Genomic DNA, 23170 nt, shown 5'->3' on the forward strand with positions numbered 1-23170 from the left:
GCTTGGCGATGGGAAGTTGGCTTGCCAAGATGATGTAGGAGGGAGGTTGTAAGCGCTGCACATAGCAGCCTCTAGAAACCCCAAAGCACTGCCTTTTGTCATAAGAGGAGGCGCAGCTTGTGTGGAGAGGAGCATGCCGCATCCTATCTGTCTTTGGTGTTAATGAAGTCATCATAATTGGGCATATGGTTGGTTATTATGGCAGAAAGCCTTCACCTGCAAAGGTGGATGTCATAAGCAGGATTGTAGAGTATTGCTCGACTACTTCAGAGGTGTAGAGATTTGTGGGAGCTTGTGTATTTTACATGATTTGGATTCCTGATTTTGCTCACATAGCAGATCCCTGCTCTTGGTTGGGGTTGCTGTGAGGGTCATGCTGAGGAACTCTAGTGTCTCCATTGTCATCCATTGCAGGGTGGGGTTCTGCCTGTGGAATAGGCAGGCTGATACCCAAACCATGTGCATTCTACTGGCTGGTGTCCAAACTGAATGGCACAGGTGGAAGCATTGGTTGGGGTACTCGGTGGCTATGAGTTGCTTGTAAATTATGTCCTTTCATGCCACTGTCTCAATGGTGCAGGGGTTCCCTCGGATGCATGAGATTGGCACATAAGCCTTTGGTACTTTGCACCAGTCACTGCATGTGCAAATGAAGTCCCAAACAGGTGCCAAAAGTCCTCGAGTAACTGGTGAAATACCACTGCAAGTCCTAGGAAAATGTGGGCGACAGGGTGCAAAGGAGATCAGTGGGGTGAGGCCGCAATACTATGGAACTATGTAAATAACTCTCCTTTGGAAGGCCATGTGGGAGCTATAAAGTAGCTCTTATAACTCCCCTTTGGAAGACTACAAGGGAGCTATAAAGTCACTCCTATAGGGCCTCCGCGAAGGTAAGAAAAACAATAAAAATAGCCTCCCCCATCAAAGCGGCCTTGGCAATGGATCAAGGATGTATATATTTGTAAAACTAAAAATGGGAACTCTTGTAATTTTATTTGGTTTGTATTTTCTTTGTATATCTATAAAACTTACAATGGGAAATCATGGAAATTAAATTGATTTATTATTTTGTTGAGGTTTTCTGGACATCTTAACACCAGCACATGTTTCTAATAATTGGTAATTTCTGGTGGAATTTAAGACTTTCCGATATTCTGATTTTAGTTTTTAATTGGTGATTGAACTTGTCTTTTCAATATAGTTTTCGGACTCAAGTACCACTTCTCAGTATTGCTGTCGGGAAATACTATCTTGAGAAGGAAATGGTGGAACGCAAAGTTGTTTGGGGAATGGGGCAAGACAAGAAATTGCAGCAATATCGGATCCCAGAGAATATGCAGGGTTGGTCAGGACCAAGTGGCAATGCACTTCATGCCCATTTCAACATGCATGGTCATGCAAAGCCTGGATCTGCTTTGAGTGCGTTTTCTTCTGATTCACCTGCATAATAAGAAATTAAGTGACATTCTTTTATTTATCTCTTGTTGTAACTCCTTGGAAAACTGTTTTATTGAGTATACTCTTATATAACCAAGTCCATTATTTCTCTAGTATATCTTAGGCACAGGTTCTCTCGGATCCCTTTTGTATGTTTTGTGTTCCATTTTTTTCTACTACAATGTGAGCATAACTTCTGACACTTAAATAAAAAACTTGATGTACTTCAATTGACTGGTAATTTGTTAAAGCATAGCCAGCGATAATCTTCATCTAAGATGGGAACTGTTTGACATTTAATGGCACACCAAGTAAACAGTATCAACAATGGCCTTACAGCACTATTGTGTGCTTTTTTGCAGTGTTACATTCAGAGACTTCTATTCTTGTCAGTGGGGCAGAGGATGGTGCTTTGCAAATCCGGAACGCTGTGTTAGATCCACTGCGTCAACCTCAAAAAGTTGTTGACGTCCAATTGTATGATGGTTACACAGGGGGAATCACTGCTTTGATTGTAGGAGATGGCAGGCTATTTATTGGAGGTGCAAATGGGGTGATTTTCTGTGCTGAGGTTCCCGAAGTGGGGCTTAAAAGAACATCTCAAGTGGCTGGTATGATAACCAAAATAGGTTCTTGTTAAGATGTCAACTACTTTCCAGAATTGTGACTTTGTGGTCAGTACAAAACAGAACCACGAGCTAATAGAACCAAATATGGCCTCATGGTTAAGAGCAAAGTACTGAAAAGTAAGAAAAATGTCCTTATTTTATGATTGGGAATTATGTAAACCTATCCAGGGTGCATTATTCTAATAGGATCTAGATGGGTACATAAAGAACCATAAAAGTTATTTTCTCCTGAGAAGAGAATTTCAAATCATCCTAACCAAAAGAGATCAAGGTGAAATACAATACAAGCCCTGTATGCGATTTTGATGATAAAACACAAAATAAAAAGGTAGTCTAATTCAGGCTATGGGAAAAGCCAATCTGGAGGTCCATAATTCCAAATGGTAGTCTAATACAAGGGTTATGTTAAAAGCCAATCTCGAGGTCTATAATATGAAAGAAGAGTTAGTCTAATTCAAGGGCTAGGTCAAAAGCCAGTGTGGAGGTCTATAATAAACAGAGAGAGTGTACACCACATGGGAACACCACACATGAGCTCTTTGGTATAGAATTAAAGAAAAAGCTTTGAGTTGTATTTCATACTTGTATATAGCAGCAAGTGTTCCAGTTGTATTCACTTTGTATATAACATAGGAACAATCTTTTATCATGTACAAGGTAGTTTAGTAGGTTACTTTTTAGTGCTCTACTTGAGTAACTTATGATTTTTCTCTAGAGGGATTTTTTGACTTTTCTCCAGACTAGACTTTCTCTGGAGACTTCTTGGACTTTGGTGGACCTGACTTAGACGTACCTCAAGAACTCCCTCGCCAGAGATTTTTCCTCTAGAATTTTGGTCTGGAGGGTTTCTGAGGCAGACTAGACCTGACTTGCAAGGCTGCCTGACCTAAAGACTTTTGGGCGACAGATCTAGAGAAAACATCCTCCACCACTCCAAGGTTTCCAGATATTATATGTTCTTTTGCTCTCCCCTCCCTCTTCAGCTATAAAAAGAGAGGAAAGGCGGCTAGTATATCAAGCAATCATTTTGTGCTAATAGAAGTGTGTGCTTTGTAAATTTGTGTACTTTTGTCTCTCTCCCCTCCAAGTGTTACTATCTCACTCTTCTATCCCTTTTTTTCTTGTAAACGTAATTGTATTAATTATGAAAAAAGTACAAGATTACATGATTATAAGATACAAGATGACTCTACCATACTTGTCTCCAGACTTCTCTCTTCCCCCTTCTCTTCAGACTTCACTCTTTCTCTTCTCTTTCCTCTAGACTTCGTGCCTCTAGCCCTCATCTTTCAGACCTCTCTGCCTTTGTACTTCTGTGCACTTGTCTCCGGATGTAGAGCTCTTTCTCTCTAGACTTCACTTATTGTTTTTTTCATGAAGAAGCTTAAATTAAATAAAAGTATTTAATTGTGCCATTTGTCCAGGCACAAAAATCTTAAAAATCACAAGTCAAGCCAAAAGGTTGCCAAACATAGCACACAAATATCATGCAGGTGGCACAATAGGAGTAGAGCGAACAATATCCAACCAAGGAGTAGCCACATCTGGAAGGACCAAGTCTGTTAAAACCATGGAAGAGATCAGCCATAACAGTAATCTTGCAACATGAGCCACATGACCATGGATACTTGAGGCCGAATAAAAAATGAAGGCATTATGGGTGTGCCGTATGTGGCAGAGAGCTATCCATTTGAGAAAATGGAAGAGGCAGGGATGATCTGATTGCAAAATGGATAGAAGCATCTTGCCCAAGACCCAAGAGCGGATGTGGGCGTTTGTTGGCAAGTCAGTGAGATCTACACACAGGAAACAAAACTCCAAATCTATCTCGTGTCTCATCACATTTAGTACAAAAGATACATCTACCAATTGAGATCTTGCGGACACATAACACATCCTCAGTGGGAAAGAACTTGTGTAAGTAGTCTCCATTTAAAAAATTTCCCCTGATGAGGAATGTTGGATCTCCACGATTGAAGAAATTTGTCCGGCCACTTCACTTTGCTATCCTGAGCATGCTAGACCTTATTGGCTTTCTCAGTGACCCTTCTCTTATCCTCTACCCTATGGTAGGTTTGATTAGCCGACCTTTTTTGAAGGTCATCAAGTCACAAACATCCTATCATGTCAAGGGGAAGTAGGCCAAAAAGCAGGCAATGGATTATACTATTGAAGTTGCTTTTGCGATGTTGATCAAATGTGTCTATAGCCTCTAGGCACTCAAAAGTACTGGTGTATGCAACGTAAAGAATAGAGATGGGATTGCCTAGAAATGACATCATCATGTACCGTTGCAGCCCTATCTATCCAACACTTCTGTGTGTAATGAGCTAGCCTCCTTTTGGAGATCAGGAGGATGCCAAACTGTGAAGTGAAGAGTCTCTTGCTAGTAGGTAATCAAACGAGTAAGGAGAAATGATTGTGAAATTTTATGAGGCCATGTAGAATTCAACACATGTCACCACAATGTGTGGATAACCGTGCGACCATGGGAAATACCAATCTCCTTGATAAATTTTTTTGCAAAATCAGTCCAAGGATGACGCTGCCCACATAGGGCTTGCAAAAGCGCCATTCTCAGAGCTATCATCTGAAAATTAATATCCAACTAAGTAGCTCCCTCTAGTTGCTTTCGAGTAGTAACATGTTGCCAAGATATCCACACTTGACGTGAGTGATTACCTTTCTTTTTCCACAACATAAAGAAGATGAGCTACACCAATTCCAAGAGAGACTTCTTAGTCCAAGGAAGCAAGGGTAAAAAATATGAGATTATGCTGATCATGATAGATTTCCAGTACATAAACCTATCATGAACATGGGAAGACCATAGTTTCACTCCTACGTTGTATGGTACCGTCCATACCATACGGTACAATACAGTAGGTATTCGTGCGAAAAAATAGGCCTCTCCTTGGCCACCGTGTCTGGTGTATCTCCCTGCATTTCTATGCGTTCCGTCTGCACATGTCATCCTGCATGGCACTTTAGGGGGGTGGGAAGCCTTGGATACTTCAGCCCACCCCCTTTTCTAGTCATGCAGTCCTCCCCTAGTTCCCCTTCGAATCCATCCAACTGGTAGCTCTCTTTGACTGTTGACCCTTTTTTGATTGTTTGACCCTTCTCTCATCTACAAAAGGTGCTCCTTGTGAGATGGAGAGAGGATCGAAGCTTAGCTCAGAGTGCAGTAGATAGTGTGGAGAGTGACGCATGACACCCAATGCAATAGACTAAAAGAGTGCAATCTGAAAGTACAAAGTACAACCCTTAAACCTTAGGGCTGTAGGGGGTGTTCACACTTGAACACGATGAGTGCCCATAAGTATGTGATATAAGCACATACGAAAGAAGACAATAAGTTTGGGGGAAAAAACCTCTCGTATCGAGAGTAAAAAATGCCCTACTATCCTACTAATCACCGACTCTCCTCTGTGAGCGTAGATGTGAGTGAAAACCCAACAAATCCCCCTGGAGTGAAGAGTGGTCAAAACTACAAGGATCATCCGCCACCAAAGGAGATCAAATTCGAAGCATTGCGAAATGCTTCAAATTTGTCACGAGGAAGAGCTTTGGTGAAGATGTCTGCCACATTACTGGTGGTAGGATAATAGACAAGGCTGATATCACCTGCATGTAGCCTCTCTCTAACAAAGTGATAATGTATCTCAATGTGTTTCGTACGTGCATGAAACACTGGGTTCCGTGCCACTACAATGGTACTCTGACTGTCAGTTAACAAAGGAGTAGGCTCCGTAACAGATACATCCAGATCAGCTAGCAAGCATCTAATCCATACGCATTCAACTGTGGTAGTGAAAGCTGTCTTGTATTCAGCTTCACATGATGATGTGGCAACAGTGGATTGTTTCTTGCTAAGCCAAGATATACAAGATGAGCCAAGAAAGAAACAATTACTAGTGGAGTGACGTGAATCATAATCACAAGGCCAATTAGAATCACTGTAAGCATGTAACTGCAGTGGTCCCCCCTTGGCATAAAGCAATCCAAGAGATCTAGTACCTTGCAAGTAACAAAAGACATGCTTAACAGCTTGCCAATGTGACATGCGTGGCGGATGCACATATCTGCTCAGGGCTGAAACTGCAAATTGTATGTCCGGCCTAGTGTTGCATAGGTAAATAAGACATCCAACTGTGGGAGTATATGTGTATATCTCAAACAAATCACAATCATCATGTAATGACAGTTTTAGCATAGGTTCCATTGGTGTACAGATTAGCTTGCAATCCTGTAAGCCAAACTTTTCAAGAGGTTTACCAATGTATCTTGATTGTGATAAACCAATACCTCTAGCATCATGTATGAACTGAATGCCCAAGAAATAATGCAAAGACCCCAAGTTTGACATTTTAAAAGTTTGCTGCAAATTTTGTTTGAATGCTGAAATCTGATCAGCATATGTCCATCTAGGCGAAAAATCATCAACATATAGACAAATGATCAGCATGGATTCCCCTCTTTACATACGTAAAGGGTAGACTCAGATGAGTTGCTTATAAACCCTTGGTTGAGCAAAAAGGCATCTATCTTTGCATACCAAGCTCTAGGAGCTTGTTTCAAACCATATAAAGCCTTTTTCAGCTTGGAAACCAAGTGTTCGGATCCCTCAACTGCAAAACCAATGGGCTGCTGTACATATACTTCCTCATGAAGTTCCCTATGTAAAAATGCAGTTTTAATATCCAACCAGTGCACAATCCATCCATAATGGGCAACCAAAGCAACCATAGACCTGATGGTCGTCATTCGGGAGGTAGGAGCAAATGTCTCCTCATAGTCAATGCCTTTCTTCTGTGTATAGCCTTTAGCTACAAGCCTTGCCTTATATTTGTGAATGGATCCATCTGCATTCCATGTCAGCTTGTAGACCCATTTTGTTCCAATGGCTTTCTTCCCAAAGGGCAAAGACACTAAATCCCGTGTTTGATTCTTAGCGATAGAATCCAATTCAGCTTGCATTGTTGCCATCCAATGCACACTTTGTTGTGCATCCTCAAAATATTCAGGCTCCTCATTATCAATTCTGCTTGCTGCCATAACAAACTCCATGGTATGTGCAGTATCATGCATACGAGCTTGCCTTCTAGTACGACCAGCCATGGGTGCATCCAAATGACTATCTTTCATAGTTTGTAAATACTATCTAGGCATTTGTCTTGGCTCCTGATTGTGCATAAGCTCTTGCTGAATTTCAGTGTCAGCACTTTGCTTAATATTCAGATCAGCCAATGGCTGATTTTCTGCATTTTCCAAAGGAGCATCTGGCTGAACATTGAGTTCACTTGCTGAAACTCTAGCTGAATCGCCAAATGTAATGGGTAGGAGCCCTTCAAATACGTCATGGGCAGCCTGATATGTGTCTAAACCAGCTAGGGACAATTCTGATTTTTCATCAAATAGTACATCCCTACTAACAAAAACCTTTTTAGAAACAGGATCATTGATTCTGTAGCCTTTTGCTCTCACTACTATGTCCCACAAAAATGCATTTGATAGCCTTGTTATCTAACTCTTTTTTGAGCACTCGTGGAATGTGTGCATATGCAAGGCATCCAAAGGTATGAAAGGGTCCAACACAAGGTTTTTCGGCTGTTCCAAGCCTCAAAAGGTGTAATTTTCTTCAAAGCTTTGGTGGGGCATCTGTTGGGAACATGGCAAGCACACATAATTGCTTCCATCCAAAAATTGTGTGGCAAGCTCTTTGCTTTTAGCATACATTTGGCCATCTCTATGAGTGACCGATTCTTCCTCTCTACAACCCCATTTTGCTGTGGAGTATAAGCAGTAGTGTATTGATGGACAATGCCCTTCTACTTCAAAAAAGAATTTGGCATAGAGGACATGTATTCCCTCCCTTGGTGCGAACGGAGTCTGAATTTTACAACCAGGCTCATTTTCAAGAAGTGCAACAAAAGCCAAGAATGCATCATATACTTCTGACTTTTTGACCAAAGAGTGGACCCAGCTAAATCAAGTAGAGTCATTAATAAAGGTCACAAAATAGTAACATTCTCCCAATGACTTTATTTGCATAGGCCCATATACATCTGAATGCAGTAAGTGCAACCTGGTTGTTGCTCTAAAAGCAACATCATGGGGAAACAAAAAACGATGCATTTTTCCCAAAATACATCATTCACACAAGTGCTCAGGAGGTGTCTCCAATAGAGGTAATCCATCTAGCATCTGTGTATGCTGTAAGAGAATCAAGCTACCAAAGTTCACATTCCCCATCCTAGCATGCCATAACTCTCGCTGTATCATAGCAGGAGTAAGAGTGTATGCCAAGTACGTTGACTGATAAACTAACTCATATAACCCATGACATAAAGAACCTGTCAAGACCAAAGTCATGTGTTCTTTGTCTCTCACCATGCATCTGTCATCATCAAATGTGATCAGCAATCCACAACGTGCTAAAGAAGAAATAGAGAGTAGATTCTTCTTTATGCTTGGCACAAACAAAGCATCCTGTAGGCGGAGAATAGAGCCATCAATGGCTATGAGCACAATCTCCCCAATACCTCTAATAGGGTATGATGTATTGTTGGCACACTTTACAGACTTACCAACTGAAGTTGCACCAACAGAAGCAAATAAATCTCCGCAAGATGTCATGTGCGCAGATGCACCACTGCCAAAAAAGCAAGTGCCTGCATCCTTAGGAGAGCTAAATGCCACATTGCTTGCAATCTCCATCCTACTGCATCTGAGCCAACCAACTTCCAATAGCTAGAACTGCATGTGCCAAATGCGAAAGGAAATATGACACCCTCCTGGGGACGGCCTCCAGCGGTCCTGTAGGCGTTGCCTGAAAGTGCAACGGAAGGCATCCATAATATTGTGCTCCGGCCAATATCTTCTATGCGAAGGTGCCCAATCCATGTCCTCTTGGGTCAGTATATGTCTACCAATCCTGACTGTGTACTCCACGAACCTGAGTGGCTTCTTGGTGACTGCACTGGCCGGCCATAGCAACTCTCCAAGGTTCCAGTTGAGCTCATCAAGTGGCATGCTCTCACATATCCAAAGGCGCCACTCCTGAAACTCCTCCCAGGGGATATAAGGGTCCAGGCGCTAGGTCTTCCCCTAGAGTCCAACCACATGAATCCTCCTCCAAGGAAGGACAACAATCTCCTCATCCTGTTGCCTTCTGTCAAGAATCAACTATCCCCCATTCTGCACGATGAAGAAAGTCCCATAGGGGGCACCGCCCACTCTACATACCACCTGTAAGGGGATACCTGCCAGTGAGAATCTAGCAGCCTACACCTCACCAAGCTCGACCAACTGTCGGATTGGGGCTTCTAGCCACTCCTGAAGGATCGCTGAGTCACTTTCCCTCCTCCTCACCTCAGCTCCTTGCTGACAATCTAATGCCCAGTGCAACACCTCCTAATCTGCCATCTTGTACACCTCTTGCCACATCTTGATAGTACGAGCAGGGCTAGCCTCCTAGCCAGCCCACTGGATGCGGGCGCGCTCACCAATCTGTATCCCATCCCAGTCTGTGACCTGGGGGTTTTAGTTCACCGTCTGGCGGTCTATCTCCTTTTGACATCTTGGGGGCCTTTGAACTAGGACCTTGCGAAGGCCTTGCTACACTCGAAGTAAGTTGCGCAGGAAGGAAGATCTGGGTGGTGTGATGTGGGCAGTTGTGAAGATCCATATCAAGGATGGCCTCCATTCATTGCCAAGCCTCCGTCTCCACTCCTGGAGACCCTTTTGCAGAAGGTCTTTCCAGGTGGCGAAGCTGAACGATACAAGACGAGGAGAAGTACTAACAAGAGGCGATGTACCAAGCCGTCGCTAGGAGGTCCTGGTTGACCACCAGGGCTCGGCCCGCTAAGGAAAGGCGGACTGTGCTCCAGTAGGTCATCTTTCGCTCAAAAGAGTCGAGAAGTGGAAGAAATTGTTGGGCAGGAGTGATGTCGAGTCCCACCTGGAACGCTTAGAGCGCTTGATCCTATCCCGACTGTATGGATAAAATATGGTCACTTCATTCTCACCGACAGATGGAGTGATCGTAAGAAATAGGGTATCATCAACATACTCGTCTCATATCCACTCAGCACTTAATTTTTGCGGGCCATAGATACCGGCAAGAGGGGGAGCAAAATGATGGGCGCATTCATCTACGCCACATTCGGCAAGCTATCATTGAGGTATACATTGCCTTTTAACTTTGTTTCACTTTCTTTCATTATAATTTATGCATAACTATCTATCTTCCTATTCTCTCTAATATCTATCTCGATTCTGTCTTTCCCCCAAACCCCTATGTCTCTTGATTCTTGAATCTTGAAACTTGAAAGGCTCAACTCTCTCATTCTCTCTCTAACCTCCAAGTATTGTTACTTATAATTTGTGGACCATTTAGCCCTTCCAAGTTGGATCTTTTAGCCTTGAGGAACATAAAAGAATCATCAGCGGAGAGATTGATCCAAGAGTTTTTCTCCACTAGGAAGAGTCAATCCAACGATCTCATCATCAATAGCCAACTTATCAAGTAGAGAGAGCATCGAATGAGTCACCAAGGCAAATAGCAAGGGACTAACAGGGCATCCCTAGTGAAGCGAGTGAGGGCAGTCTCATTAGTCAACCCCTCCATTACGTGCGATGTGCATTAGTGCATTAATGTTGATAGTGCCAATAAGAGATACCATTTGAGGCCCAAACCCCATGGCAGATATCAAGTGTCGAAGAAACGACTAGCTTACATGATCAAAACTCTCTTCGATATCGAGTTGAATCATAACAAGTTGTTGGTTAGAGGCTTTAGCATAGTCAATCCCGAATTGTATATTTAGGATATTATGCATGATGTTGTGACCCTTGACAAAATCATACTATCGTGGGTGAATCAATTGTAGGAAAACTTTTTGCAGTTTTTTTGCGATGATCTTGGAGAAAATTTTATAAAGAGATCCTATAACACAAATGGGTCTCCGCTGCTTTTTTTTTTCCAAGAAAAGAGAATTCTATTAATAATACCTTGGAGAAAGCCCCCTAAGGTAAATACAAAGTACAAGAAACTTTGTGAAGAGTAACTAAGTACATTAAAGATACAATGTTTGTGTAAACAACGAGTTCGGTGGGCTAAAGTGCCAGACCATTTGAGGGGTAGTATGAAAGAAGGTGTCTGAATCCCAAATCCGCAGGAAAGCCTCTCTTTTCTTTCTCATCCTCTTAGAGCTGCCCTGCAACCTGTCCCATCTCCCACAGAGAGTGTGGACTATCTCTGTCCAAATCCTCGATTAAGACTCCCCAGTGGGTATATCCTGAAGATCAATGACCTGGCTACATCTCGTAGTCCATATGTACCAAGCTATAATGCTGGAAATCAGCTCCCATCTGTGATAATGTCTGTGAGTCCACTGTGTCTGTGAGTAGTCGGGGGCAGGGATTGTGCTCAAATGTTGTCCAATGATGAGAAAAGAAATGCTTCCCGGAGTGTCCTCGTAGCCGCATGCTGGACCTCTGTCTGTGGCCCAAGCTATAGCCCCCCATGTTGCCACCATGGACTCTGCTGTACCATGGAATACTATCCTAGGAGCTCTCCTCCAAATCTCTTGGGCTCTCAGACAGTCCGATAGGCAATGTCTTTGTGTCTCTTCTGGCTCACCACATCGCGCGCATGCCACTAGTCCCTGCCATATCCAAGCCAAGGTCTCCATTGCTTTAAGGTTTGTGGCAAGGGAACCTTGGGCAGTAGGTGAAGCATTGCAATCTTCCAATTTGAGGGCATGCATCCTGATCTCCAAATTTGTTGAGAGCTGGGCCAATGGATCCTTAAGATGCCCCGCATATGTCGAGAATAATTCATTGGGCAAGCCATCCCAACCAAGGCTTTTCTTGCGAGGCAAATGAGACACCACCTCCTCAACCTCCTCCTCACTGCTATCGGCCTCCATAAAATCTGCCCATTCAGTTTTCACTTGCTCACGCACCATGCCCACCACATAATCATGGGCAACCCAAACCACATTAGTAAGAATTTCTTGGGGACCCAACAAAACATTATAATATTGGAGGCACATCTGTATTATAAAATGAGGCTTAGTGATTGACCACCTCTTTTTGCATGTCCAAGAAACACATAATATTCTCACGTGCATATTTTTGATGAAGTCTAACAAAAAATTGCTGTGTTTGGAAATTACTATCATACAAGGCATCCAAACAGGCCAGCAGTTTATATTTTGCATATTGTTCAACATGGAGAGCCTGCACTCTGCATTTCGACCATTTAAAGTAAGTGATCAACTCATTAGATGAGTCACCGGCTTGCTGCAAGGTGAGAGATGTTTCCAACAGGTTGCAAATGCTGTAATTCAGCATTAAAAGCAGATGCTTTCTGAATCCCATAAGCTCTTGACAAAGCCCGTGCATTATTCTGAAAGATCGCCCATGCTTCCAATCCTGCACATAGAGTGTGTTTGCCAAACGAAGCTATCAATTGTAGCATGTATTCTGAAAATTGATCATGCAACAGGAAGGGCTGACTAAATCTCAATGCCATATGCCCTAATTGAGCGTTGAAGGCATCTACTAGAGGATGGATCATTTCCAAGACTAGAGGAAAAGGATTAGAGAGGGCATGTTGTTTCTCCACCCACATATTAAGCACTGCCGGAAGAAAAAGTCGAATGAACATCTTGGCAAGCATTGTGCTTCACCACTGTTACCCAAGGGGCTTCCTTAGAAGATTGATCAGGATAAGAGGGGTTTGACATCTCCAATAGTCGAATGTCACCCAAATCCTTAAACCCTGATTGCCCAATAGGTGGAAGAGGAGATGTGTTTTGCTTTTGAGACAGGGCTTGAGCTGCTTGCACGTGCATTTGTCTCTGCTCCTTTGAATCCATACGGGGCTATGATTCCACATGCTCCTGAATACATTCAGACATAATGTGTCTCAACTATCCATATCTAGAGTAGTGACCTGCAAAAGTTCCCCATTGCAACTCATAAAACAAGGAAGGCAACCCAAGAGCTTGAAAATGTATTTTAGTTGGGAGAACGTTACTAGTATCTTAGAGCAAACAAGCACGGTTTTGGTTATGGGAAGCCAAGCAGGATTGCACCAAAACGTTCCCAAGAGAGTGCAAGACTAGTGGAAGAAGCCAACAGAGATGCGAAGGGAAGTTAACCACTTCCACTCAAATTGCGCATGCTTGTCTAAGTACCTCTTGAAATTCTTGCAAGGGCCACCACGGAACAACATGAACTAATTGGCCATCCGCAAACAAAGGAATACTTTGCATGATCTAGGCCTAAGCTTGAGGGGTATGAAAGAGAACCTCAAAGCATCCTTTCGGCCCATCATAAATGTCCTCCACTGAGTGGCCTGCACTTGACCATTCCCATGTTCTTGCAACAAATCATTACATGACAGCATACCCTCAAGCCAAGTCCTGATATGAGTAATGAGGGGAACATGACTAGTGAAGTAAGAGATGCAGCCCGCTCATGGAAGGCTGCAATTTTCTGTAACACAATGTCTGCACCCAGTACTGCCACCACATGCCCTTTGTCTGGTAATGTGCATGCCTTACCATCATTTGCGTGGACATACTTACTCATCAAGCTATTAGCTTGAGCCAGCATACCTTGATACATATTCCCTTGCCCCTGCAAAGCAGAACTCACACCTTGCAGCAAAGATCCCAATGCACTCATGTCCGTAGGATCCACCACTATCTTGTGGTGTTTTCCCACTTCATCGGCTTCAGCATCTTCAGGGGTGTCGTCAGCCCGAGACTCCATATCAGTATCCAAATCAACTTTACCTTCCACCCATGCCAAGTGCTGGTCCAGAAAATCCATGTCGATGCCACAAGAGGTTTCCATCACTGCCCCTATGCTGCGCTGTATTGGACTGAACTGAACTGAACAAACATCCTTCCCTTGCCTCGTTTTCTGCTTCTGATCTGGTTCGGCCCCCATCTGCCCCTTGTGCTACACAGTCTGAACTGCTGCATATCCTTTCTGCACACCTGTGCACCCTAATCTGTCTGAGGCAACAGATGAACCTGCTGGCCTGCAGCTTCGTGTCCAGGCTGGTCTTCAGCATGGAGCCTGGAGGAAGGTCGATACCTGTAATAACCACCTCCTCGTTGCTTCATGAACTCTGTGTGTGTGTGTGTGTGTCTTGTTTTGTGTATGGTTCATCTCTAGTCACCCCTGCAACACTAGGCACTAGCACACCCAATCACACGGATGGCATGACTCTCATTTCACATTCTTCTCACACTCTCAGTTCACCTCACCGGTACCATCTAAATTTGCTGTAGAGTTCCCTTCGTGAAGCTGTAGGGAGGCTTCAGCAATGACAAAGGAGAGAACATACTGCTGGGCACGACCCTGGCACACTTAGAGCCACTACAGCCTTTAAGTTTATTTCCTTGATATGTGCAAGATAGGAGAAGGAACATAAATAGTAAAGATTTCAATTGTTAGAAAGCATGAGGATACTTTAGAAAACATTTTTGACTGAGGTCAATGTTAACTTACAGGTGCACAGGGGAAAACTAGAATTAGCATTACACCAGAAAAGACTGAGCATGAGTCTACAAGTGATGGAGATCTTTCTAATCAACTTTCTATGCTTGAGAAATATGAGCAAAGTGCAGAAGCAAGGTAAAAGCATAAACAGGTGGTATCAAAAACTTGATTTAGTTGTATGAGCTTCTCTACGTGACTGCATGAGGTGGTTGATATGGTCCATTGTTTCAATTTGTTCATTTGTTGAGGATAGACTGTATGATTATGTTTGAGAAAAACATCAAAGGGTTTTGAATGGCACATCCAGACAAAGATAAGTCTATTGCTTGCTAATGTAAATCCACTTGGGGATCCTTGCTGAGGTACAAACAAACTCCCATGGGTCCAAGACTGAGCAAAAGGAGCTTGCCTCTGTACCTGCACATAAAAGAAGCATTGAATGCTATCTTGTCTCCTGCATGTGGCCATTCATATATGCACAGTTCCACTAGACATTACTTATCTCAATCTCCTTTATTTGTTGTAGATATGAGCTTCCATGAGGTATTGCTACTCTTAAAACTTCGTCACTCATTCTACATGATCTTTAAGATATTTCTCCAGGAGTTGGGGAAAAATGGGAACCTGCATCTGTCATGCAATTATGGCCATCCATGGAATGGAAGATGTGGATGATGAAGAAAGATGGGAGTGATAAAGAGATAGTGGATGGGAGGGTGGCTGGTCACGCACTGGATCTCAATGTGTGTCATGATCTCTGTGGTGTTCGTGTGGATCCTCACAATCTACATGATCATGGTCTTCACATCGATCTTCCCAATCTCCCCTTCTTCACAATGATCCTCACAGCCACAACGGTTAAAACATTGAACTTCATGGTCTTGTTCATTGCTTCTGCAGTCCTCACAATCTCTTTGGGAGACTCTCTCTATTTGATCTTGGAAATTGTATCAGTTTTCCATGTGTATCCTTCAAATAACCTGCAAAAATCAAGAACATATGCTGCATTTTGATGGGGACTTCCTCCTGGGGGATGGCTCTTTGTTCCCTGTTACATGTTCACTTTAGTGGCCTCTGAAGGAAAAACCGACCTATAAAAAGGTAAAAATGATCCATCGTTTGCTCCAAATGCTTCGTTCAGTCCAACAAGGGGGATTTTTGAAGACAATCTGATTTAGGGATTGACCTCAGCTGCAAAATGGGCAGTCAGACTGCGTTTTGCAGATGGAAGATTGCCGAGGTGTGCATTTTAGAAAGTACTATCTGTTGGAGCAGAAAACCACCTGCTGTTATGGAGAATACATGTGTTTTTATGACACCAGCAATGTTAAGGGGCTCATTATAGCAGAAGGGGTGTCCACAACAGGTCACCTAGCTGCAAGGGGTCTGAATGCAGCAAAACAGGCTGAAAACATTGCAAAAACGGGCTCTCAATCTCTTTGATGATAGCATCTGAGAGTGTGCAATGGAAGAGAAATACATTAGAGGAGAGAAAAAAGGTAAAACACAAAAGAACAGAAAGAATACTAATCTAAAAGCATTGGCTGCACAGAATCAACCCCTACACTGCAGAGGTGCTTCAGTGAGGGTGCCAGACTAATGGTAGGAGATGTAATTGAGGAAGATGTGGCCGAGTGATGATCTGATTTGGGTGTGGGAGGCAGGGATCGGGCAGCTAGAAATAGGGAGTGACCAAGAAACAAGACGGCTTGATAATGATGATGCCCAACCAGCTGATCTGGCTGGCTAAAGTATGAAAATAGGGCATCCCTACTGCCACATGTTATAAGTGACAAATGCACCCACTGATCGTAAGTGTGCAGTGTGAACAGACTCAAGGATAAGTGGCAAATGCACTCATCTCCGCCTAATGTGCATGAAATGAAGAAGATTGACATATGAGAACATATGACAGACTGACAATCACAGAGCTCCCAAAGTTGTCATTTGACTCAGACTGAGGCTCACAAGCAGGACATACTCAGAAGAAGACAATGTGCAACATGTCTGCTATAGAGGTGTGGACTGCAACATGCTGTCCTATTCAGCTGTAATTAGTTAAAACCTAAAATGCTATAGAGGTATGGACGGCAACATGCTGTCCTTTTCAGCTCTAATTAGTTAAAACTTAAAATGTTCCCAGAAGAAGTCAGATGATGGCATTCAGCCCTGATTGTACGCACTTATGCCAATCAATATCAAGGGAGGGAGAAAGTTGCACATAGCCATTTTCTGGCCAAATTCAGCAAAACATTGTTGTCCAGCGAAACATGATGCATAGTCAGATGATCACAATGCTTGTTTTTTTTTGCAAGTAAAATGTGGCTAATTATATTACTTAGAAGGCTGATTACAACGAAGTGCACGTGCTCAATAGACTAGTTGGAGCTGATGCAAATCACAAATCCATCACATATACAAGCCTCTCAAGGCGGTTTGGGGGCAAGAAGCCATGGAAGGGGGGTGTATCGCCATCTGGGGCTGCCCGCCTGCATGGTGAAGAATAGGTTATGGCCGCCCCAAGTGAGCAGAAAGTGAAGACGGAGCTCTCGATGAGCTCGAGACTCGCCCTGCACTTGGTCCCAACGGCTGCGGAGGGAGTGGATGATGGAGGCCCAAAGCTTTGCCAAAGTCGCATATACTGAAAGGCACTCCCCGCCAAAAACCACTTGACAGCGTGCCTTCCAAATGTGCCATCCTGCAAGACTCCCTATGATCTCCCATATCTCTGACCGCTCTGCTGTGGGATCCAATACTTGGTGGCTAGGTAAAGCCTCCAAGCCGACTAGTGCACAAGATCCATCCTTGATGAGAAAAATCGTGTCCTGCATCTTGGCGTGATACAAAAGGTGACAGCCTTGGCTGATTGCTTGCAAGCAAAAAGCCCTCCACGAGATACAGCTAAGGCTGGGTGCCACACGACAGAGGCAGGCTCCTCTCCACACAAGCTGTGTCGTCTCGCAAGACCAAAGGCAATGCTTTGGAGTTTCCAAGTGCTGCTATGGGTAGCGCTTGCAACCTCCATCCTGTTGCATTTGAGCCAACTAACTCTCAACAACCAGACCGCCATGTGCCAAAAGCGAAAGGAAATATGACACCCTTCTCAGCCTCCAGCTGTCCCACACGCAATACTAGAAAGTGCGACGGAAGGCATTCGTAATGTTGTGCTCTGCCCAATATCTGCTATGCGAAGGTGCCCAATCCATGTCCTCCTACATCAGTACATGTCTACCAATCCTAGTTTACTCCACGAATCTCAGTGGCTTCTTGGCGACCGCAGTGACTGGCCATAGCCACTCTCCAAGGTCCCAGTCCAGCTCATCAAGTGGCCTGCTCTCCCATATCCAAAGGTGCCACTCCCGAAACTCCTCCTAGGGCACATAAGGGTCCAGTCGCTAGGTGCTCCCTAGAGTCCAACCACACAAATCCTCCTCTAAGGAAGGACAACAATCTCCTCATTTTGCTGCCCTTTGTCAAGAACCAACCATCTCTCATCTTGCACGGTGAAGAAAGTCCTGTAGGGAGCACTGCCCACTCTATGTGCCACCTGTAAGGGGATACTTGTCAGTGAGAATCTAGCAGCCCATACCTCACCAAGCTCCACCAGCTCTCGGATCGGGCGGTCTAGCCATTCTTGAGGGATCGATGAGTCAATCTCCCTCCTCCTCACCTCAGCTCCTCGATGACAACCTGATGCTCGGTGCAACACCTCGTGATCCGCCATTTTGCACACCTCTCACCACGTCATGATAGTACAAATAGGGATCGCCTCCAAGCCAGCCCATTGGATGTGGGGGTGCTCGCCAAATTGTATCTCATCCCAATCTCTAACTTGGGGATTCCAGACCATCGGTTAGCGGTCTAGCTCCTCCTGACATCCCGGGGGCCTTTGAACTAGGGCCTTGCAAAGGTCTTGCCACACTCAAAGTAAGTTGTGGAGAAATGAAGATCTAGGGAGTGTGATTTGGGTAGTCGTGAAGATCCATCTCAAGGATGGCCTCCATCCATTGCAATTGCACTCTTGGAGACCCTCCAACAGGACTTTCCAAGTCTTCCCACCTTGTGTGAGACCATGAACCACTAGCTTGCCCAAAAGGGTTAGGCTCTGGAACTCTGGGTCGATGATCCCAAGCCCTCCCTCAGACCGATGCTGGATGATGGTCGCCCATGCTACCTTGGCTGGGAATCCCTGGAACCATTTGAGCCAGCTGAGAGAAAATTCCGCACTAGGCGGTGAAGCTGAACCACACAAGATGAGGAGATGTATCAACAAGAGGCGGTGTACCAAGCCGTCACTAGGAGGACGTGGCTGACCACTAGGGCTAGGCCCGCTAAGAAAAGGCGGACTGTGCTCGAGTAGGTCAACTTCTGCCTAATAGAGTGGAGAACTGGAAGAAACTACTGGGCAGGAGTGATGTGGAGTCCCACTTGGAACCCTAAATATCGGATGGTTTGTCCCTTGCTACTCACCCATCTGAACCCCAAGTGGACACCCCAGTCCGTGCTAGATTTTGGATGTGTAAGAAAATCAATCGACTTTTTACTAGTTGATTTTCGCTTGAGCTGTAGTGCAAAATACCTCCAGAGCTAGTCTCACTCTCTCCAACATCAGCTCATCATCCTCTACATAAAGAGCGGTATCATCGACATACTCTGAGTCCAAAAGTTCAGTCTCCTCCCTCAGCGGAAGTCGAAGGCCACGTAGCCCGCTCGCACGTGAGTAGAGGAAGCAGGACATCGCCTTTGCAAAGAGTAAGAAAAGATACGGGGCAAGAGGGCAGACTTGCTGGACAGATCTCTCTAGTCGAAACTCCTCCTCCCTCCTGCCATCACTGAGAACCCTGCTAGTGGCTGATCTGTACAGTGCAGAAATCCCATTGATCCATGCTTGGGGGAAGCCTAACCTTGCCATGTTGCCCTCTAAGAAGTCCTAGTCAACCTTGTCATAGGCCTTCTCAAAATCCAGGAGTACTGCCAATCCCTGTCCACTGTGTTGAGCCCACTCGATTGCCTCGAAGAAAGTGAAGATATTGTCTAGGATGCTCCTATCATGGACAAAACTTGTATGGGTGTCATGAATGATGTCCAGAAGCACGGGGCGGAGTTGACTACGGATCATCTTGGCCAGTGCCTTATAGGCCACTTACAACAAGGTGATCGGTCTCCACTGGGACAGCTCCAACGGGTCTCCTCCTTTGGGGAGGAGACTGACAAGATCTGCCAATAAACTCCTTGGCATTTGTTGTCTTGAGCTGAAAATCTCCTGAAAGGCTAGTAGTAGGGGGTCTTTCACCACCTTCCTATAGGTAGTGAAGAAGGCCTTAGAAAGACCATCCTCTCCCGAGCATTTCTGCCCATCTTGTGATGGAAGGCCTAAGCTAGCTCCTTCTCTGTGAAGGGGTCTAGGAGGGAGCGTCCCATCTCCTCTGTGACAAGGGACAGAATGCAATCCCAGACCTGCTGTCTACAACGCTATACTCTGGTTGAGACTGCCTCCTGCTGAAAAAGCTGTCTGTAGAAGTCAGTGGTAATCGTCATCACCTCATCTGGGCTAGAGCGAATCCTCCTGTACTGATCACGGAGGCTGCGAATGTGACCTTGTGAGGTGCGAGGCTGATGCACCTGAAAGAACTCCCTGCACATTGTGTCCCCCTTTCGCACCCAAAAGCCTGCTGAGGTACGGAAGGAGAACTTAGAGCGCCTCTTGTGTGTGGAGAGTGGGATTCCCTGGTGCCTCTTGGAGTAGTCTCTGAGTGGTTGCTAGGTCTCGCTGGAGTTCTCTTTCCTCCTCCCAACACTGCTGCTTGGCTTGTAGGGTTGTCTCCTGGCAGATCCTGCTCAACTCGGCTAAGACCCGTGTACCTCCTCTGCGATCCAGTCCATCTTAGCCCACTCCCTAGTCCAGAGCTGCTCAATCTGTCTCCTCACTTCCTTCCTCCTGTAGATCGAGTCAGGGATCCGACAGGATAGCATGTCAAGGGCTGAAGTGGGAGCATCAAGTGTGAGGAAAATTGGGGAGTGATTAGACAAAGTAGTGCCAGCCAATTGCCCTACCTGACCTCCTCAAGAGCACCCCCACTCTCCCACATAGAACCGGTCTGGCCATTCCAAAAGAGCTCCGCCGAGGTGCTTGTATTCCCAAGAGAAGTCCAACGACCTCTCCCTCTTGTGAAAAGTTGGGTCCCGCCAAGCATCATGTGATCCTACTGCGAGGAGGAAGACCTCCCATGCCATACCTTGGTAATCTCTGCCTTTGCCTTGTTGGTCCTCTAAGGCCTCCAGGTTGTTGAAGTCTCCTCCAACAATCCAAGAGTCCACTTTTGGAAGTCCCGCTACAATCTCCATCCAGAACTTGCCGCATGCCCTGAACTCAGTAGGAGCATAAACATTGTGGACTCCAAGGCACGAGTCCCCTAAATCTAGTCTGATCCATAGGACTCTCTGTGCCACAATCGTCCTGTGGTCTTGCACATAGGCGGTAAGGCTCGGGCCAATAGAGGTGCATACGCTTGCACTCTTGCCGTGGGCATTGATGGAGTACTCCCTGTAGGTGTGTGAGCTGCCTGGAAGTGCCTTCCCCAACCGATGGGCCTCTGAGGGGGTGAGCTTATGCTCATGAAGAAGTAAGATGTCGATTCGTCCGACAAGGGCATGCTGCAGCTCCTATTGAACAATCAATTTCCTGGAACCACGTGCCCCACTGTAGTGTAGGTTGTTTACATTCAAGGATGCTAGGTGTAGACTCATGGGGAAACTTGTGACTGACCGAATAGGCATCTGTTCGGTGTGGAAGCGGCTGATGAAGAAGAAGAGCTATGGGGCATGCGAATGTGCTTGGCCACAGGCCTAGAGCGTGAACTCCATTCCCCCATGGTGGCTCTTGGACAGACCATGGGGGTGATAGATGCTCGAGGCAGTACAACCAGGGCGTCCATCAGCCAAGCTGAGTGACGTGACTTTGTGCACTAGTAGAAGCCGGCAGCCTCTGCGGAGGGCCACTCGATCACATCCATTGGTGAGCTCCATTGGGTAGGGGCTTGAAAAATAATGCTCAGATGTGGGATCTTGGCTCCACTCCACTAATTAATGTCCATCATGCACCTTGGTCATTGCTGGGAAAAGAGTGCTAGCCCTCGTTCACCCATCCACTGGAGATGTGGTCTACAGCCTGGACCCTCACTTTCTCCTCTATTTGTGTCATCGTCTAGTCTCGTGAATGAGAGGTTTGAAAGAAGAAAGCATAGTTTGGTCCATCCGGTGGTGCTAGTAAATGGAACTTGCCGCTCCTTGACTTGTGGACCACGAAGATCCCCACTTTCAGAGGGAGTGGAAACTCTCCACGCTCTGCAACTCTCAAATAGAACCACAGACCAGTGCAGAAAAACTCGTGGGAGAAACTATGCTTGTCGAGGGAAAGTGTGATGGACGGCTGGGCCAGATGAGCTAGTGGCTATGTGGGGAGAGGGGGGGGGGGTGGGCTGCTGGCAAGGAGAAGATATGGGTGTGTGAGGCTCGTCACCCCTTGTGGAAGGGGGGGGAACACATGTACTAGGTGAGGATCAGAGGGGTTGTTTGGCGGGGGAGATGGTGGGGAAGAGGAAGAGTGAGGGATGGTGGGGTGATCGGAAGTATATGGCGGGTGTGAGTGGCCGCGGAAGGGGGGGCTGTGGGATAGGGTCGGGGGGAAATCCATGAGGTGGGGGTGGGCAGGGGGGACTGGGGAATCTTAGGTGGGGTGGGCTGTGATGCCTTAGTGGTTGGTGGGGGTGGAGACCTATGATCCTACTGGGTGGGATAGATGGGGGGCTGCTATGGGGTGCTCTGACGGGGGCCCGTCGCCGCCCTCTTACTCTTTGCTAGCGTGGCTGTGTCTAAGGGGTTGGCTGAGGCTCCCCCTACCGTCTCCCTCTCTGTTGTCGTTGGACCCGAGTAAAAGCGTCAGCATCCACCTGCGGGTTTGCCGACTGAGCCACCTTGGCTCCGAAATGCGTGCAAATTGCTGCATGATGCCCAAAGTCATGGCATTGCAGGCACTGACCAGGATGCCTTGTCACAATAACCTGCTGCCTGAAAGAGTGTCTGCCTGCCTCAATCTCAAGAAACTTAGGTATGTTCTTTGTATTTTCCACGGCCACCCATACCTTCGGAACTCCTCCGGCTCTCACTGCATCCATGAAGGAGGGAGGAAGAACTCTCCCAAAAAGCCGTCCAAAGTCCTTCAGTAACTGACGATACTCTACCACCAGTCTGGGGAATAGAAGGGTGACTGGGTATCTAGGAAACTTGTTGTGGAGTGCGAAGTCCTCCACTGTGAACCCACTATACCAGAAACCATATGGATGACCCCCTTCGTGGAGACATAAGGTGAGCTATCCACTAGCTCACGGGCTACATCCATGGAGGTGAGTCGGGACCATGAAGATCCCTTGACCCATGAGAATTGCCTTCACAATCTGCGCTATGCCAATGCGTAGCGTGGAGTGAAGCCAATCCTGAAGTTGGGCCCTGGATGGAGAGTGTCCTATGACCTGTCCAAAGACAGTTCTAGCTCTGTGTGGCACGGACGGATAAGAGCT

General features: G+C 45.7%; 1 protein-coding gene across 14 annotated transcripts in view; it reads left to right on the forward strand.

Moving 5' to 3' along the window:
• Positions 1 to 23170, forward strand: part of LOC148030783 (uncharacterized) — a 385751-nt gene that overhangs the window by 69148 nt on the left and 293433 nt on the right. For all 14 annotated transcript variants that reach the window (XM_087684297.1, XM_087684298.1, XM_087684294.1 and 11 more), the window contains exons 11-13: positions 1202 to 1419; positions 1800 to 2048; positions 14606 to 14729. In XM_087684297.1, coding sequence (XP_087540423.1) covers positions 1202 to 1419; positions 1800 to 2048; positions 14606 to 14729 — 591 coding nt within the window. The remainder of the gene's footprint in view (positions 1 to 1201; positions 1420 to 1799; positions 2049 to 14605; positions 14730 to 23170) is intronic.

Source organism: Lygodium microphyllum, chromosome 9, assembly GCF_053477565.2.
Source record: "Lygodium microphyllum isolate KBCC chromosome 9, Lygodium_microphyllum_v1.1.10, whole genome shotgun sequence".
Lineage (NCBI taxonomy): Eukaryota > Viridiplantae > Streptophyta > Polypodiopsida > Schizaeales > Lygodiaceae > Lygodium > Lygodium microphyllum.